At 39.0% G+C, this 18656-nt stretch overlaps 1 protein-coding gene across 2 annotated transcripts in view; it reads right to left on the bottom strand.

Annotated features, from left to right (window-relative positions):
• Positions 1 to 18442, bottom strand: part of LOC124306191 (S phase cyclin A-associated protein in the endoplasmic reticulum) — a 39244-nt gene extending 20802 nt beyond the window's left edge. The window contains exons 1-11 of one of the 2 annotated variants that reach the window (XM_046766525.1): positions 18274 to 18442; positions 17431 to 17739; positions 16035 to 17158; positions 15190 to 15959; positions 14547 to 15027; positions 14227 to 14409; positions 13897 to 14148; positions 13334 to 13798; positions 13125 to 13234; positions 12715 to 12838; positions 6858 to 7036 (exon numbers count right to left, since the gene is read on the bottom strand). In XM_046766525.1, the coding sequence (XP_046622481.1) occupies positions 6858 to 7036; positions 12715 to 12838; positions 13125 to 13234; positions 13334 to 13798; positions 13897 to 14148; positions 14227 to 14409; positions 14547 to 15027; positions 15190 to 15959; positions 16035 to 17158; positions 17431 to 17641 (3899 nt within the window). In that variant the 5' untranslated portion in view covers positions 17642 to 17739; positions 18274 to 18442. Of the gene's footprint in view, positions 1 to 6857; positions 7037 to 12714; positions 12839 to 13124; positions 13235 to 13333; positions 13799 to 13896; positions 14149 to 14226; positions 14410 to 14546; positions 15028 to 15189; positions 15960 to 16034; positions 17159 to 17430; positions 17740 to 17997; positions 18155 to 18273 lie in introns of those variants that run through there. The other variant, XM_046766527.1, reaches the window with a different exon arrangement.
• Between the last annotated feature and the right edge of the window lie 214 nt (positions 18443 to 18656).

Raw genomic sequence — 18656 nt, 5'->3', positions numbered from 1 at the left:
GGCTGATCATTCTCCTCAATTTTTCAGCCAGCTTCGATTCATCACCGATTCGCTGTTCCGCGCATTATATACATTAATATAGTATACATAAAGAATATCTCGATAATTAAGAGTGAAGTGAACGTGGTTTAAGAATCAACTAATCGATTTTTTCCTAAAATCAAGTAAACTCAAATCACAATACGTAGGGTCTGTAGAACGGTCTTGAGGGTGAGCGTCGATGGTTATACTCGTGGCGTAAAGAGGGTTGCGGGATGGACGGCGTCGCGACGCGTATGGTATGGGGTATAAGGATAGGAAGGTAGAAGGTAGAGTATAGCAAAGCAGCGGAGTGAGTGGCGAGCGAGAGAGAGTGCGAGAGAGAGAGAGAGAGAGAGAGAGAGAGAGAGAGAGAAGAACCAAGGGGCGAGAGAGCTTGCAGAGTCCATTAGCAGATTACCTACCCCGGCAGGCTCAAGTCTCGGCCACAGCGCTCATTCACCCCCCTCGTGTTTTTCCTTTCCATTTTTCCCCAGTTTTCTCTCCTTTCTTTTAGTTTTCCTTTTCGATTTCGGTTTCCTTCGCCCTTTCTTTTCTTTTCTTTTCTTTTCTTTTCTTCACCTTCAATCCCCCCCCCCCCCCCCCCCCCCCGCTGTATAGTACGTCCGTCTTAAAATCGCATCCGAAATGCCCTACATCTCACCTAAGTTTTCGCTGGGCGACTCTTTACAGTTTCGTTACACCGTATTTCAATATTTTACAACATTACGTCGCTGCGAACTCGTCGAATTTTCGTCTGTTCAACTACGTCAAGACACCTTGTGAACTCGAAAGACGGATTCGTGGTAGACTGATTTCGTAAAACGTTTGACCACTAGGATATTGAATAATTACACCTCTTAAATGTAATACACGTCATTTGCCTTTAGGTCAATGTTTTAGTAATTCAACACTCACGTTTCTCAACTTGTTCCTAATCTTTTCCTCATCAGCAGTTAAATTAAGTGATTCCTAAAATTTTCCAGATTTACAGGTGCATGGATTATTTTTTAAGTTACAATAATAACCGTGCATATCCTGCATAATCGATCAATAACGACAGTGTCACGGGATATACAGGGTGTTACCAAGTGAACACCGCAGTATGCCGGGTTGCCTACCTCCGAGGGAAACAAATATCGGTAAAACAGACCTACCGAGTTATAATTACTTTAGTCAAGTCGAGTCCTATAACCACTTTAACGTGACTACGGAAAGCGATCACTAAACACTTTAGAATAGGTTATAAACAGCGAAACAATCGCTGATGCCAAATCCATACAACTTGGCAAGACGGCAGTTCCAGCTCGCTCGCGAGGACTTTAAACGCGCTACCTACCGATAACTCGGTAGATCTGTATTACCGATATTTGTTCTCCTCAGTGGTAGGCAACCCAACACACTGCTGCGTTCACTTGGAAAAACCCTGTATATATACATACATGTATGGAACGAAAGTGAGGCACCAATTACCCGAACTGATCCCACCTCGATTAAAACAATCAGAAATGAAAAGGGGCAGGAGAGAGGCAGCGTCGGTGACGTAGATCGAATTATATCATCCACACCGTGGATATAATGGGTTAACGCGTGTAACATACACATGGACGGATTGTGTCAAGAGAAAAGATAACCTTACAGTACGTAACTGTAGTTGCAGGAGTAAGTTGAAGACGTTGTATGCGATGGTGGTCCCGAAGTTTCGTGGGATGAGAGTGAGGAGGAGTCGCCGCCCTTCGTTTCACTTTAACAGGATTAGTGCCCGGGAAGTGTTTGCCAACTGATTTTTTTTCCTCCATCTTCCCATACACCGTGCCTCCCTGTCCGCCAATTATCTCGTCGTGATTGGCTCTTAAGCCTTGATGATCGGGCGCCGGCGGTGTCGTCTTTGCATTAGCCCAACGTGTCTTCGCGTTAAGACGCGACGTGATGATAGAGAGAAGCAACGAGGAGTATCGAATGCCTCATTTTCCGGGACCTATACGTATACCTACTTCTTATCACACCAATCAAAACAACCTCGAGTGCCAAAATGAAGACGAATTATGGTTTGGAGACACAACTTCTTCCACCGTAGTTTTTTTTTTTTTTTTTTTAAATAAGTAAAAACCTGTCACATCTGTATCCAACTTCTTGCTCAACCGTTGCATCGTTGACTCTTTGTAAATTTATTTATTATTTATTGCGGTGCTGTGTCGCATGAAAAATGAGAACAGTGAAGTATGCATATGATTTTTACTTACTTCCAATTAACTCAAGATTTGAAAATTTAATCGGGATTTTTCAGATAGCTTATTATATACGAATCTGAATTCTAAATGACGGATCCAATATGGCGGATTATGATGCAAGAAATTGTTTCACGCGAATGAAACTTAATTGGCACTCTGAGGTTTCAACGATTGCTAATCTGAAAGAAAAATTTAGAATGGCCGGCTCTTTGGATGCATTATTTGATCGAACCATTCGATTTTAGGTTCAGACACGTAATCAGAATTTTCAAAAAACCCGGATAACAAGTTTCGTAATTTCTAAAATTTTCAACCGTCATATTGGATGCGTCATTTTGACCTCCTGAATTCTAACGATGAGTTGAGGTTCTTATACAGTCAACGACCTAGAAAGTCCCCGATTAGAAGAGTTCAAGAAAATCAACGGTGAAGAAAATGTATTTTCCGAATGGATAAAAATCGAGCTTTGTTCTCGTAGTGTACCGTTCTCATTTTTCGCTCACAACACCGATCAGACGGATTTACTACATCCACGAATTTCGGATCTCTATTATGCAGGACGTATCTCACCGATCCAACACACATTATGCTTTACTACAGAGTGAATTACTGACAACTGCATGGTCCATTATCTGCTAAAATTTAACGTGCACGCGTTAGGATCCGAGAGCATTAGCAGTTCGCCAGGGAGACGAACTGTCTCTAACCTAAAAAACTTTTAAACTTATGAATTTTCTCACGACTTCCACCGACATCTGTCAAAATTTTTCAGATTAAGTTTATGACGGTTGGTCACCCTGGCAAACAGTTGCTCCGTGATTGTAGCGCGTGCGCATTAAATTTTAGCAGACGACGCACCATGCGGTCGTTAGAAATTCACTCTGCATACGCTTGCATTATACAAATACGTAAAGATATAACTTGTACCTATCACGGGAGTTCGTATAACGCGATTAGGGACGCCTGCCTAATCATAGATCACTGTCAACCTCGCGATGACGCGACCAAACGCGTGAAATGTTTATCGTATCATCATCATGATCATATTCATCATCACCACCATCATCGTCGTCGTCGTCGTCATTGTATGTGCCGCGGTACTGACGAGGCTTCAGTGCGGTGTGTAAAGTGAGTATACCCACACACGTGTAATAAATACCCGTGGTGTGTATAATGTAAGGTGTGTGTTGTGTACTGTTATATATACTCGCGGCCCAAACTACTGCTATCTCTCAACTATACCTAGAAGAGGTGCACATCTGTTGTTTTATGAACTCCGCTCCATTATCTCGCGTGTGCGCCTCGACGAGAGACAGTCTGTTTATAGGTAAGCAAACATGATCTGGATGAGGTGTGAGTATGCATGTATATATATATAGAGAGGGATATGCGCAAGGGTAGGTATATGTCACAACACACGCAGTAGGCGCGTGTTTAATAGATAAAAGTAACCTGATGTCTGTAAAAAATAAATGAATAAAAACTATAAGCGATATTAGCGGTAAAATAAATTCTCTGCTAATTTGTTGTGAATATGTCAAAAATTCGTTCGATTCCTTTCTTTTTCTTCGATTCGAGTATATTTGATCGTCGAATATTACAGGAGTTGAGATGAGGTAATATTTTCTACACGGTGAGATGAGGTCAAAATTGAATTTTGCATCGTCGATATGAAAATGGTGTTATAGTATCAGATGTACGCGTGAACGCCTCACTAGAATAAAATGAATTATTCGAAAATCAGAGTACGATTGATAAATACCGTGATAATGAAATTTTGAGCAAAGATAAAAAAAATCTTTCTCGTTCCGCGTAATTTCTTTTCCCAATCAATTGAACCGTTAGTTTGTAATCGTATAACGATTGATAAAAAATTTTTCGTTCTTTCCCTGCAACATATGCAGCAATAATCGAGAAACGTTTTTATTTTCTTAATTTACAACGACACGAATTGTATTATAGTTCTAGTCGTTTTGAAACGGCAATCGAACGATATCCGTTAAACTGAAAATCGATATTATTCGAGGAATACAATCACCGTTTAAACACGACGCGTCGTTGATCGAAACGAGGTGAGACTATAGGAGGGCCGTATATAGATTATAACGTAACAGCCGGGGTTGCATGGTGAGTAAAAGGCGTGACTATAGGTTTTCGGGTTGTTGTTTATTTATTTTTTTTTCATTATTTTCCCCCCGCTCCTATTCTCTTTTTACTTTGGCAGGAAATTAATCATAATCCAGCTCCCTTCCTACACTATATGTATACCTTACCCAGCAAACGTTAGGGACGATCATCGTAAGCGTTACCTAATGTGTACGGATTTTTTTTCTTTCCCTCTTCTTTCCTCACGTTTCGTGGGATAAATTTCACCACGGTATGATGCAACGATACACCGTGAAATTAATTTAACGATATTGGTAGAGAAAAAAAAATTAACATCAAAATATTATAAAGATATGTGCATTAAATTGTGGTTTAAAAACGCAAAGAAATCAAATAAATAAACATAACGAGTATTGAATCAGAGATTGCTCAGTTCAAGTTGGATTCTTCAGACGGTATAATAGTAATAATAAACGTAAAAATTCTGCAAAGCGATAAGGAAATTATCACAGAAGCAGAAATCACTAATGCAGAACATTATATTGAAATTAATCGCAAACGATTTCAAAAGTCCATAACGTTGCGATATATGTAAGTGCATATACGTGTGTCTATTTGCGTTACGATGCTTTTAGACAGTTCTTACAATTTATCTGATTTTACTGAATATATAATAGCCTGATTTCAGTTATTTAATGTTTTACTTTTCGTTCGTTGATTAATTTGCTGTAACGTTATGTTATCTCTGTATATCTTCTCCGATGATTAGTGAAAATAAAATTCAATAACCTGTCAATATCATTTCATTACAGACAATTCAACCGAAAGCAAATTGCAATATACATACATTATTCTCATAACAGAAGTTGAATTTCGTGATATTTCAAGCTAAAATTTTTTGCGTAACAAGGAAGCAAACTCGGTCTTTTCGGACCGAGTGTAAGTTTGCAATATGCGTCGTAGGTGAAGCCGATTGCGAATGTTGTAAATACGCGAGGTGAAAAGAGCGTTGCACCTTGTTATATAACAATAATACTTTACGCGTTTATTCACGAAGCAAGAAATTGAGGTTATGGTCGCGTAATGTCAGCTTCGTTCCCGACAGCGCATGCGCATCAACTCCTAGAACTGAAAAGTGCTCTTTTCTGCACACCGCGCGTGCGCATTCGCAGACTAACTCGAACATGCCAGAAACGAGTACTTTCTGCACGGAAAACAGGCATGTAAAATCGCGTAAAACATGCTCGCGATATATATATAAAAAAAATTTCTTCCTTCAACTGTCGATTAATTGCCCAAACTTCACATACATTTGAGGTAGATTTTCTGACGTTTCTTTTCCGCGTTTTCTTTTGTTTTATTTATTTTTTTTCTCCATCTGTCAATGACTACGGAAAATGTCGATTCGAGTCCGCGAAAAGGGGTTTTCGTTTCGCGTTTTGGGAGGTCCGGAACCGCGAGAAACCCGATGCCTCTCCTCTCACCTCGTCTCGTCTCATTCTCTCGTCCGGTTATAAGAGAAGAAGAAACGAGGAAGTTGATCCAGGTGGATCGTCTCGTCTCGTTTCTGGTTCGGTCCCAGAGTTACACGAATATATCTACCCGTTGTTACGAAAACAGATTGCGTCTCGTCACTCTCTTTCTCTAACATATGTACCGTATAACTAAATGAGAAGGAGAATTTGTGTACACACGTAGAGTTTAGAGAGTCGATAAAGAAAGAAGAAAACATATTTAAAACGAAATTCCTCAACGACGATGGTGGTCCGAATATTTTCAACTTTTTTCCTCAACTCTCTTTGTATACGTAAAGATGATGCAAAAATCATAATAACAAGAAAATTTCTTCCGATTTATTCTTTAGCAATGGGAAGATCGTTGGTCGGATTTTATTAACTCAACGATTGCTTGTTTCAAATGTTTAAATCTTTCAGCAGTAGTCATTCAGGGTTTCAGGATTGCCAATAATTTTCAATTATAATATTATCTAACTTTGCGACGTTTTCCAGATGAAAAAAATTACTGAAATCGAAGTAACGAAGAGGAGAAAAAAAAAAAAATTTAACAATCGTTACAGATTATATTTGATTTATTTTGAAGTATAAGTACCGCACTTATGTATGTGCTGGCAAGTTTTTTGTTTTTTTCTTTTATTTGAAATTGAATCACGCATATGCAAAGGAATACTAAATGTTTCGCTAAAACTGTACAGTCACTTTCAGAACAATATAAAAACATAAGTTTCAAATTACAACTTTTCATCAAGAATTCGACAGACTTCGCCGACTTTTTACACATTTTTTTTTTTAGGTTAACAGGTTAGATTGGCAATCCTGTTCATCAAACTTTAGAACGCTTTAATTAGTGCAATTTTCGTTTGCAACATCGACAAGTCTCGATTTGTAAAATTTTTTAGGAATTTTCATCGCCGTTTTTAGTGCGCAACAGTGGATATTTCAAAGCAACAAAAAGAAGCAGGGTAAAAACTAGGACATCACTCACCCAATGACCTCCTGAAGACGGCTATGAACGAGTGGCTTGTCTTGGACGGAAATCACCTCCTGGACAAAGAGGCTCGAGATAAGCTGCATCGCCGCTGTCGCCACTTGACCACTTCCGGTCGAATTATTGTTCGATTCGTGGTTAGGCGTGTGAGCATTATTATCGCATCCGGTAGCTGCCTGAAAATAAATCAGTTTATGATTATGATTTTTCATCAACGAATAAATAATTTTCCGGATTACATAAATCATACAAGTTGCGACAATCGGTAATAACAGTTACTATACAATGCAAATTAAAAACTAACAACAAGTATTTCGTGACTTAATTACCGTCTGCATGAAAAATCCATATAATATTGGAAAAAAAAAAAAAATAGCAGGTTTTTCGTTCAAGAAAAGAAAAGCCAGCCAAAATTTTCATACCGTATCTTTATGCAATCGGTAAAAGGGAGGAAATTTCATCGAGGCATGAAACCATCGCATCGCGGGTTTGTTGCATGCAGGGGGAGAGAACTAAATTCTGGAATTGAAACCGGATGAAATGGGAATTGAAAAAACTGAGGATGAATTTCCGGACTCTTCGTCTCTTTGCCTAATGGTCCGGCAGTATCCGAGCGATTTTTATTATCTGGTTTATAACAACGGGCTAACGGGGGTTCCTTGGATTATTTCGTTTTCCTGCATACTGCACACGCACCGTCGTCTCCGGACGGGATCACCGCAGTTAGTCTAGTGAAGTAAACCTTGTAACCTGGGGGATCGAATCGGATCGGAAGGGAACGAGGTCCGTTCTCGAGAAAAGAGAAAAAAATAAGAGAGAGAGAGAGAGAGAAAATTTCAACGACCATTCGAAATTGAATCCCTCTTTTTCTCTCTGCATAAAGCACCGTCGTTTCTCGGGCGTCGTCCGAATCGAATAGGAAAATTCAATTTCACCAAATTGCTAAACTCGAATCGTCCTTTTATCCCTCTTTAACGTTCGTCTAACATTTCTTGCGCGTGTCTTCGCAAACGCGTGTTCGATATTAAATATATTGTATCGGGAAAAATTACTCGCGCGTTTACCTAGCATGCCAATGGTTGAACTGATCGCGGACTTTGTTTTTTCCCTGCATAGAGAATGTTTTTTTTTTTTTTTTTTTACAAATTTCTTCTCCATACGCGCAGTATAAATATACGATGACGAAATTTATGATAATTGGCGAATTTTGTTTTTCTTTCTTATTTTTCTTTTTCATGCTGAATCCTAGTGTAATAATTTAGCCTAATTAAAGAAACACGTTTTAAATTGCATCTGTATAATTACTATTTACTCATGTCTTGGCAAATACCGCGGACACAGTCAAGTCGACGTGATATTTTATCGAAAACTTTTAGTCTTCTGTACAGTGAAGAAAAACGACAAGAAAAAAAGGAAAGAAAAAAAAAAAAAAAAGTAAGAAAATCGTTATGAATTTTAAACGAATTTTCAGGCAATACGAGACTCGTTTCAGTTTACTGATCGCCGCAGCGATTCGCGACAGTTGTGATATACAGAAATAAACAATTTGTCAGATTGTTCACTTGAATAAATTTTATTTCAACATTTCCACATTTCGAGTATTCTTTCGCCAAAGATGTTTCTTCAAATAGACGACTATATACACGATTTTAATTGGTTAATTTTTAAATATATCCCACCCAGTTGGAAATACATATTTTTGTTCTCTTTTCAGGTTTTGAAAAAAAAAAAATGAAGAAAAATTCATTTTACCAAAGAAGAGCGAAAATAAAAAATGGCGGGAAGAACAAGAAGAGAGGCAAAAATCAGATCTACCAAAGCACAAGGGAGATATACAGACGCCAATAAATAAGTAGGCATAATAATTCCCACCACGTCTAGATTCAACGCCCCGAATCCCAAAGATACTTTGTACACGTCCGTCTCTCGCTTTCTCTCCCTCTCTCGCTCTCTCTCTCTCTCTTTCTCCTTCCCTCTTTCTCTCTATTCTTGTGCGTGCTGCGGCGTTCGTGACGTCACTAAAAGCTCTCTGGCCGCTAATGCATTTGCGGGAGAACCGTAGTCCCTGCATGGCAGCAAACGCGGTGGAAAAACAGAGGGAAAGGGAAGGCGAGAAGAAACGAAGAGACGTGCGAAGGCAGAAGGGGCAAAGATGCGTGGAGAAAATTGAAAAGGGGCGAGAGAATCAGCGTCGAACGGTAAGAGCAACAGCTGATCGCGCAAAATTATAAGTGTAACGTGTGTATGATATACAGAGTGAATTCCTAATTACCGCATGGTCCGTCGTCTGCTAAAATTTAATCCACACGCGCCACAATCCGAGAGCAATTGTTTGCCATGGTGACCAACATGAAAATTTTTACAGCAATGAATTGAGCAAAACTGTCGAAATTTTATCACTTTGGAAATGGTAGCGTTATTGTAATGATTCACTGTTCAGAGAAATCGTTATTTCGGAATTGTAGGAAAGTCTTAAATGCAGTAAATCATGATAAGAGAGAGTAAAGTGATATTTCGAAAACTTTGTTACCACAAAATCACTACAATATTGCAAAATGGTAGTTTTTTTCTCCCCAACATTTCGTTACGTTGACGTTACTAACTTCAGCTTCATAAAATTTTTTAGGTTAGATACTTCGCGGGGAACTGTCATGTGAATTTATGACAGTTGGTCGCCCTGGCAAGCAGTTGGTCTCGGATTGTGGCGCATGCGCGTTAAATTTTAGCAGACGACGGATAATGCATTCGTTAGAAATTCACTCGGTATAAGTAAATACATATAAATCTAAGCTGTTCGATTGTCGAGAAGAGTGAAAATAATTACTGATTTTACCCACTTATTTCTACTTTTTTACTTTTCATTACAGGATTTTACAATCAAATGATGAGCATGAAAAATTTTCACATCTCGTTCAATTTGAATTTCTGCTAGAAATGAATCGATTTATAATGTTTTACCGACATACATTTTTTTCTAAATAAACAATCAAGCTTTTCCCAGTTTCTATATTTACTTTGATTTTTTTTATAAATTTTTCATTATTCTTTCAAAACTTCTTCATTTTTCTGCCAAGTCCTATTAATTTCAGATTTCTTGCTCAGCCGTTCTCAATATCATCGCGAAAGTTTATCGGACAGATCGACGGACTCTTTTCTTTTCAAAGCGAAAAAGCTGTTTTTCCAACTTGTTTTTTCTAGTATGATTTTATTGCATCCCAATTATCTGAACTAGGTATCGCTAATTTTCATCATATTCTGTTGTGTATACATATAATTGGACGATCGTAAAAAATTAATGGTCTGTATGAGGAAATAATGATGGAAAAAAAAAGCAAGAGACACAAAAAGTCATCTAAACTACAGCGATCTCGTCAAAGAACGTGGAATTTTTATTTCTTTGCTTTTCGCGTAATTCCCGTGATGCGTCATTATTCTCGACAATTGTAAGAAACATATACCACGGTGAATTAAAAAAAAAAAAAAAATGTACAACTAACGGGTAATATTGAAGAAAAAAGTCAAAACGCCCAAATTTAAACTGCACGCCTACTTATTAATTTGTATACGCATTTCAGACACGCGCACACATAGAAAGACGGGAAAGAGAATCTTAAGAAGGATCGGGATCGTCAGAGCGAGGCGTAAAAGAGAAAAGGTATACGTCTTATGAAATCGGTCCTAAATCCACGTAATCCTTATTTTGACAGGGTTGACATAGTTGACAGGCTGACAGGGCGACACGGGCTTCCCTGCGGTACGTGGAAACCGCCACATAAGTATGTACAATGCCTACGTTTAAGCCACTTATAGGGTGTTGAAAAATGTTGGAAAATAAAACAAAGATTTCAATGAGTAAAGATAATTATTATACTAGAACGTATTATTAGCTGTATACGAAACAATCACTTGTAGATTATACGATACACTGCGAGGAAACGAAATTTTTCGTGAGAGAACAGTTGTTTAAAAAGAAATTTTACGATAAAATTGAAATTCGATACCTGCACGTAATTTTAAAATTTCAAATCCATGCTAGAATTTTTGGACAAAAACGGAACAAGTCAAATTAATAAATAATATACCGAAAAAAAGCATCACACAATGTTATTACTAAGAAGAAGCAGTTAATGCATCAGATTACGCGATCCAATTATAATTTTAAAATGAATAATTCATAGCCTTCGCGTCGTTTTTCGATTCATTTTATTCAATTCTTTGTTTTACCGATTGTGTTTTACCGCACGCCGGATTGTCGGAATAAATTATTACGGTCGAAAAACGTCCTCCTATTATTGCGGAGAAATCCGAAATCCGGTTTTCGAACGAGATATATTTATATCATAACATCCATATGTACGTAGGTACATTTATAAGTATGAAACGTGTCAAAAACCATACATATAAAAATACTTCTCTAATATCTTCTAACGTTTCAGTAATAATTGACAAGTAAATCATTCCTACACGTAACCTAACCCAAATATGTGATCTTTTGTGCGTTTCTATCAAATTACGTATATATTTGACGAACACCGTGTAGAAATATAATAAACGCACAAGGTATTCGCTTAAAAAAGAAAAGAATAAATGAGTAAAAACAGATATCGGACTAACGAAACGATTAAATGTATACGCGAGGAAGGAGAAAATAAAAAATTCTACGAAAGAAGAGAAAAAAAATCAATAAATAAATAAAAGAAGAAAAAAAAAAAATCAACAAATGAGATAACGCTCGTATCCCGTATTAATGACTCCTTCCACATGCGCACGTAAGCCGGTAGGAATAGAGTTATGTGCGGTCATCGAGCATCAAGGCCTCGCGATTATTGTTCGCTCCGCTTCCTAATCCTTATTATACTCTTTCACATTGTATCTTAGTGTCACACACGTTCTACACGATGCTTCTTTCGTTATATTAAATTAGTTGCGCAACCGGCGTATCTGTGACGAATGAATTTATAGACCAGACGTAAATCGAACGAAATGGAACAAAAAAACGTATTATATGAAGAAGAAATAAAGCAAAAAACAAGAAATACAAAAAAAAAAAACCAGACCGATGTATTAGATACATAAATTAATACGCTCAACTTTTTTTCTCTCGTTCGTTTTCTCTACGATGATACGAAACTCTACACAATGTGATTCAATCTCCCCCCTCCCCTCTTATTTCAGGTAATTTCTCTACTCATTCGTATTGATAAATTAAAATTGGTAATTGAGTTAGTTTTTACACCCGTTTACGAATTATTTCGATCCCATTTTCTAACGAATGAAAATGTCAAAGGTATGGGAATGAGGGACGCGTAAAAACATCGTACAACTAAGCGCAGACTTCGAATCTTTCAATATTTATACCGGGTTGCTGTTTCATTTCACGTGGCGCCATCCGTTGAAATAGCCGAGAACTAGAAAGAGCGCATTTCGGTAACACCACGAACGAAATAAACAAATAATTAAATCGTCGCTTCAGATGAATAGTTTAAGCGCGAAATCGAACGAGTGCAATGAAAGTAGTGATAACAGGCACAAAACATATAATCTTATTTTTAATGGTAACGATATTTTAAATGTTGAATTGCAAAGTACATAGCAGAATTTTGGGACTCAATTTATTGTCCAAATTGGAAGAAAAACTGAGAAGAAATTACGTTCGAAAAATCTAATCAAATTAATCAGATAGTTAAACGCATTTTTATTTGAAATACAATGAAAATTTTCGGTCGGTGTTATTTGAATCCACACGTGGTGTAGAATTGTTTAAAAAATACTTTGAATATAGTTTCAACGCAAAGATTTGCATATAATGTGAAGTCTTTTAAGTGTCGCTCAAATTGTAAGTTTTGTTACTCACCTCTAGCCACTGTAAAAGAAGGTCGAGAATGACGAGGATTTTGTTGCCCAGTAAGACGGTTTCGATGTTGCCCAAATGTCCGTGAACAGCGGCTTTGTAGACTTTGCAAACGGATACGATGCTCCTAGGAAATAAAACTTTATTAAAAAACGATGCACCGCGAAACCTTTGAATCGCCAATTCTCAAAGTATTAGCAGGTAATCGTATCAAGAAATTGAGAATGACAAAAAATAAGTATAAATCGAACAGGTTAAAAGCGAAATGAATCTCGAAAAATCGAGACGGAAATCCTAGTCTCTCAAATTTCGTACAGTCAATTTTATCAGTCAACTTTGAGAAAAATCAATCGAACAACAAATATTATTCAACATGATTATTCAACGTATTTAGAAAAATAATTTTTACTTACTTGTTGGGCAAGCAATGTGACGTATTTTGCACATTCAGGCCGAGGTTGAGCAGGTTTGTCAAGGTAGCGAATCCATTCAGAGAATTAAAAGCATCCTGATCCGAAGCGCACTGAAATATTCGCCAAATTTATACGAATACAATTTAACGAAACCTGTAGATCGTAGCGGGTTTTACACAAGCAGACGAATCCACAACTTGAAAACTTACGTATTTATTAAAAGCCCTCGATATCTCGCCGACGCATCGCTCCAGTCCAGCGACGGCGACGCTTGGCCATGCAGTTTTTCCGTGATTGTTGCAAAGTCTATCCAATTCCTTGAGATTCCTTCGAAATTTGGCCTTGTTCGCCGATTCAACGGACGTCTGAGGTCCTCCAGTCTCGGCAGTCTGGGCGTCTTCCCATTCTTGTCCTCGCGCAGCCATTCTCTGCTTCATTTTCCTGCACCTACGCTTCAAGGCTTTTTGTTTCTCCTTGGCAGCCTTGGTATCGTTCGCGGGATTGTTGTTTGCATTGTTACTGGTATGGGACGAGGTCGGAACATCGCGTATCTGGGTAATATTGAAGCGCTGCATCTCGTCCCTCGGCGGTTCTCGTCCATCATGCATTTTCCTAACTGCCTCAAGGTGCGCTTTGCTTTTAAGGTGAGTCAGAAGTTGCACTTCGTTGGTTATCTGAATTTCAAGAGCGGATACAAAGCGCTAGTTACTTTTATTCCTCAAGAAAAATGGCTATAGCATTCAATTTAGTACCAGTGAAAAATCGTGCCTACCGCTGCCATGCATAAACAACACTGCTTCGGAGCTGGGTAAGACCTCAAAGTTGGCGGAACCTCCTCGCATCTCAGTATAGAAGACTCCACAGCCCTCTGTCTTATGTGTTCAATATTTTCGCCATGTCTCCTAGCAGACTCTTGTTGCTTGTGGGCTATTTTCTTCTGCAGTTCTTCCTGATTGGCCAACTGAGCAGCATGCAGAGCCGACAATCTCTCTTCCCGGTCTCTTGCCTTTTCTCTGGCCAGTTCCTGCGATTTCACTCAGTTTATTGCACCGTATTCTGTTGTAATTTCTTTTTCGTTTACTTACTGCACTGGGCAACATACCTGTCGTTCCTTTTCTCGTTCCAGCTGCATTTTCCCGACGCGTTCCTCGCGCTCTCGACGAACTTGTCTCATCTTTTGAATCCTCAGCTGTCTTTCGACCTCCAAGGCACGTCTACGTTCTTCCGCAGCCGCTTCTTTTGCCGCTTTCTCTTCTTGTCGACGCTGACGTTCTTCTTGGATACCCTGCATCAAATGAGAACAGTCAATTCACTTGAACGAAACCTTCATTGATTTATGGTTTTAATAAGATCGTATTATAACGGATTATCAAACTTTTTACCCAAGTTCTCAAATCTTGTGATGAATCCTGTAAAAATTACCTGCAGTCGTTCCTCCTGCTCTTGACAAAGTGCCATGAAATCGTGTCGTTTATTTTGCGCCTCAAGTTCGTTGATAAAAGCGATTTCCTTCAGTTTCGAGTCTTCATCATGTGCCTTTCTGACGATTTCTAGCAAATGTTGAGTCCGATTTTCCTCAGCTCTTTTCAGCTTGGTCTCCATCCTTATTCTCTTGTCTTCGATCAACTGATTTTTGGCACTTTTAACGTCCTCAACTTTGTTCAGAAGTTCTCTGAGCCGCTGAGACTTTTCCATTAATAATATCTGACGTTTTCGCTGTGCGCAAGCTTGCTTAGCTTGATAACGACGCAACGTTTCTGGCAAAGATCGCTTTCGGGATGGTGAAGACAGCTTCTGGTGCAACTCCAGGGCTCTGCCGGGATGCCGAGCCACCAGAGCTTGGAGTTGAGCCAAAGTGTCGACTCTTTCAGCCCAAGACATGCCCTCAAGCATGTTTTCATATCTTGTAAAAAATTGGACTCAATTGTTTGAGATGTAAAATATTTGTAAACATGGTTTAAAATTTCAACACAGCTCAACCTCATGTAGCACAAAAATATGACGACTTGCTAAGCAATATCCAGAAGGTAATCTAAGAATTGATAGTAACAAAAATTTCTATTACCTATCTTCAAGACTGATATCGTCCGTTGAATCATTTAAAGTTTCCAGAGGCTCATCTCCTTCGGTTTCCAGGACAGTTTCGCCGTCGGTTTCATCCGTTTCAGTGTCGACGTCAATTTCAGTGGACTCAAGTTCCTGTATTTGTCTTTGCAGGAAAGCCTCCTCGTCAGAGAGCTGCTGAGACCTTTGAGAATCGGCTTCTTCTCGTTTTTGTTCCTCCTCTAATATGACACGCTCCCTTTCGGCCTGCGCTTCAACAAACTGCTGAATTCTTCTCTCTAGCAGTTCAGCTTCATTCTTAAAAATAGCTGCTATCGTCAATGTGGAGTTGCTTTCATTTTCGCTAAAATCCAGGGAGGTGGATGATTTCTTCTCACTATCATCGCCCTTGTATTTAGTCTTCAGCCTCTTACTGTCTCCCTTGGTTATTTTCTCAACTTCGTTTATTATGTTTTTTCCTGTCTTTCCATTTATAGACCTCTTCTTCACCCTCTGACCACAGTCCGGAGTAAAACAACTCTTTTTGCTCTTGTCCGATGGAGAACTTTCGATTGACAATGCTGGCAGGGACATCGCAGTACTCGGCTTGTGGAATCTGGTGGACATGTTCAAATTGTGCGTACTACCTCGTCTGTAACGACTCCTCACTGTCTGCCAACCGTCCTTCTCATCTTTCACCTTAACTGTTGACCCCTGCTTCGTCAAAACCTCAACAGAACCGCCAAGGTCCTTTGTTTCATCTCCTCGTAAAAATTCCTGTGTTTGTACGGTCTGAAAACAAAAGAAATATTCAAACCCTGATGCTAATCCCAATTAACGGAGGAATAGTTAGGCTTGAAAACTAACAGTGCTTGAAGAAGTAGGCTGCAATCTCTTTCTAACAATAACGGATGTTCCAGGTCTGGCTCGTGAAACATTTGAGCCTCTCTTCATGCACACAGAAGTTTTGCTTCTCACTATTTTGGGAGTTTCGGTCAAGTTTTGGGCTGGGGCAGCAGTCGCTGGTCTCATCCTCGAGACAGTAGAATAAGCCGGCATGACTGGTTTGGTGGATTTAGGCACAACCTTGCTTGCGTTGTGTTTTCCACCGACCTTGTCATCAATGTTATCAGACTTCAGTGAAACTCCGTCTCTAGCTTCCTTAACCACATCCCCACCATTTTTGCCCCCTAAAATATCTTCACCATTTGCTTCTGTCACACCTTCGCTAGATTTACTTTTGATGTTACTTTCCAGCGGTAATTTATCAACAATCGGGTTACTGGTATTCGACTTTTTACCACCTTCTGTATTAGGGACAATTTTGCAGTCGTTGGACATTTCAGCCTGGATTTTTGACTCGCTTATTGCACCAGACTTATTTTGACTTCTCACCTCTGTCCTTTTGGAGGGGGTTTTAGAGGCAATTAATTTCAAAGGAGACGATTTCCCCCTGTTCTGAACAGGCTCCAAAACCTTTTCGTTCAGATTTTTGGGCTTATCTTTGAAGGACTTCACCTCGTTTTTTAAAACACTTTCAGAAGTGTTTCTTAAGTCTTTTCCAGGCCTGGTAAGACCAGATTCTTGATCCTTGTTGGCTGCAACTTTAGCCGGTATATCAGTGACGATCACTTTGTCTTCGATAATCGTTTGGTCGACTGGACTCTTGCATGATGATCCTGTGGGACTCGACCTCTGGACAGGGCTGATAGATTTCTGTGTTCCTGACGACCCCCAAGCTCTGCCGGGAGAAGTTTTTCTGACCTCCCAAGCTAGCGGCACACGCCTTAGTGGAGGCTGAGTGCTCTCGTAGGCCCATTTTACTTTGAACCATTCTATCAGATTGTGAAAATCACGGGTGTAATTTTCAAGGACTAGTATCACCTCCTTGCACTCGGATATGCTCTCATCCTCTTCACATGTCTGGTATATTCCATCTACAGCCCGCTGAAGATTGCCAAAGAGAAAGGCCCAGTATCTGGCCTGAAGTTCTGAAAAGAATTTGTAGAATGGTGGATACATAAATACACAATTGGTCACAAATAAGAGAAATTGATAAAATCACGAAAAAAGTGACCTATGTAGTGAAAATAAGTGAGAAGCAAATCAAATGTTCATAGCATTGCCTGCAAATTAGTAAAAATAAGTCAAATGTTGACAACCAGTAACCCCTGATAAAAAAAATATTCAAAATGGCTCGATAAGAAAATCAGTCTCTTTCTGATTTCTTTCCAATCTATTTTTAGACAGTCGACCAACCCACCAGATTTTTTATCTCTTCCTGTTGACGCTGATCTTACTCTGGTTGTTGGTTTTGAACACCTTTTGGTCGGTGTTGGCTGAGAGATTTTTGGAATGCTTGGTGGTTTGCGAAGGACCTTTTCAGTATTATTTGACACAACTGGGACGTTGAATGCTATCAAATTGCGAGCTGAACGACCTTCTTCTTGAATAAGGAGTCTGACATCAGCCATTCCTACCGTATATTATTAATACTCACGTATGTGAGAGTTTTAAATGATTTGCAAGAAATGAATTAGGGAGAAAAGCTGCTATGGCGACGTCCAATGTGCTGGAAAAGAAAATTCCATATGATTCATTTTAACAGAGCCGAAACTTGGGTGGAGATTCAATAAATTTTTAGATTTCAACGACCTGAGTGAAGATCAAAGTGCCCAGGTAATTAATTTTTATAGGCTAAATCATTCGACCAATAATAGCAATTTTAGTGCTGTCAAAAGATGAGAATTGGGGGCTCGTCTTGAAATTTGCAAGTATATTTCGATCATTTTTACAGGTTAGGTAGGCGATCAGCGAAAACAATAGATACCTATATCAAGCTGAATCACCGACTGACGAATTCTTATCATTTGTTAAATTAATTCGGTCATGCTGGTAAACAAATGATAACAAAAGGCATCGCGATCTTGATTCTTTGATAAAATCGGTATTAACGGCTGACAATATTATTATAATTAACTGCGTGTGAACGAGGCAGACGTCCGTGATGAAGTTTCACGTAAATTTGTATGTAAACATTGCGATGTTGATAATACGATACATGTGTGCACGTACATTTCATCCATAGAAAGGAGCAGATACATACCAGAAAGATAAATTCTGACGCTCCGTTTAATCGAAATAGATCGGTGATACGTTTTATTTATTTATAACGACGGGTTAACGAGACGCGAGGACACGCTTGAAACAATGACATGACGTCTCCGTGCTCCTGACGCATTTGACTTTTGAAACGATAATGATGACAGGTCTGTGCTCTTCTGTTGATCGTTGTCGACAGAGTCACGCTCCGTAGAACAGAAAGGGATTTAACTTACCTACCTGACGACATTGGCTTGACACGAGCGGCAAGCTTGATCGGTATTACTAATTGAAATTAATTGAAATTAGAGGAGTCGTATAAGAATAATAGTAAACAAACATTACAAATTTTACGTGTATTTTCAACGTTGACAACTCTCTCGTTGA

The sequence above is a fragment of the Neodiprion virginianus genome, chromosome 5, assembly GCF_021901495.1.
Source record: "Neodiprion virginianus isolate iyNeoVirg1 chromosome 5, iyNeoVirg1.1, whole genome shotgun sequence".
Classification (NCBI taxonomy): domain Eukaryota; kingdom Metazoa; phylum Arthropoda; class Insecta; order Hymenoptera; family Diprionidae; genus Neodiprion; species Neodiprion virginianus.
The sequence above is the reverse complement of the archived record's forward strand: the minus strand, read 5'-3'. Positions and strand labels throughout refer to the sequence as shown.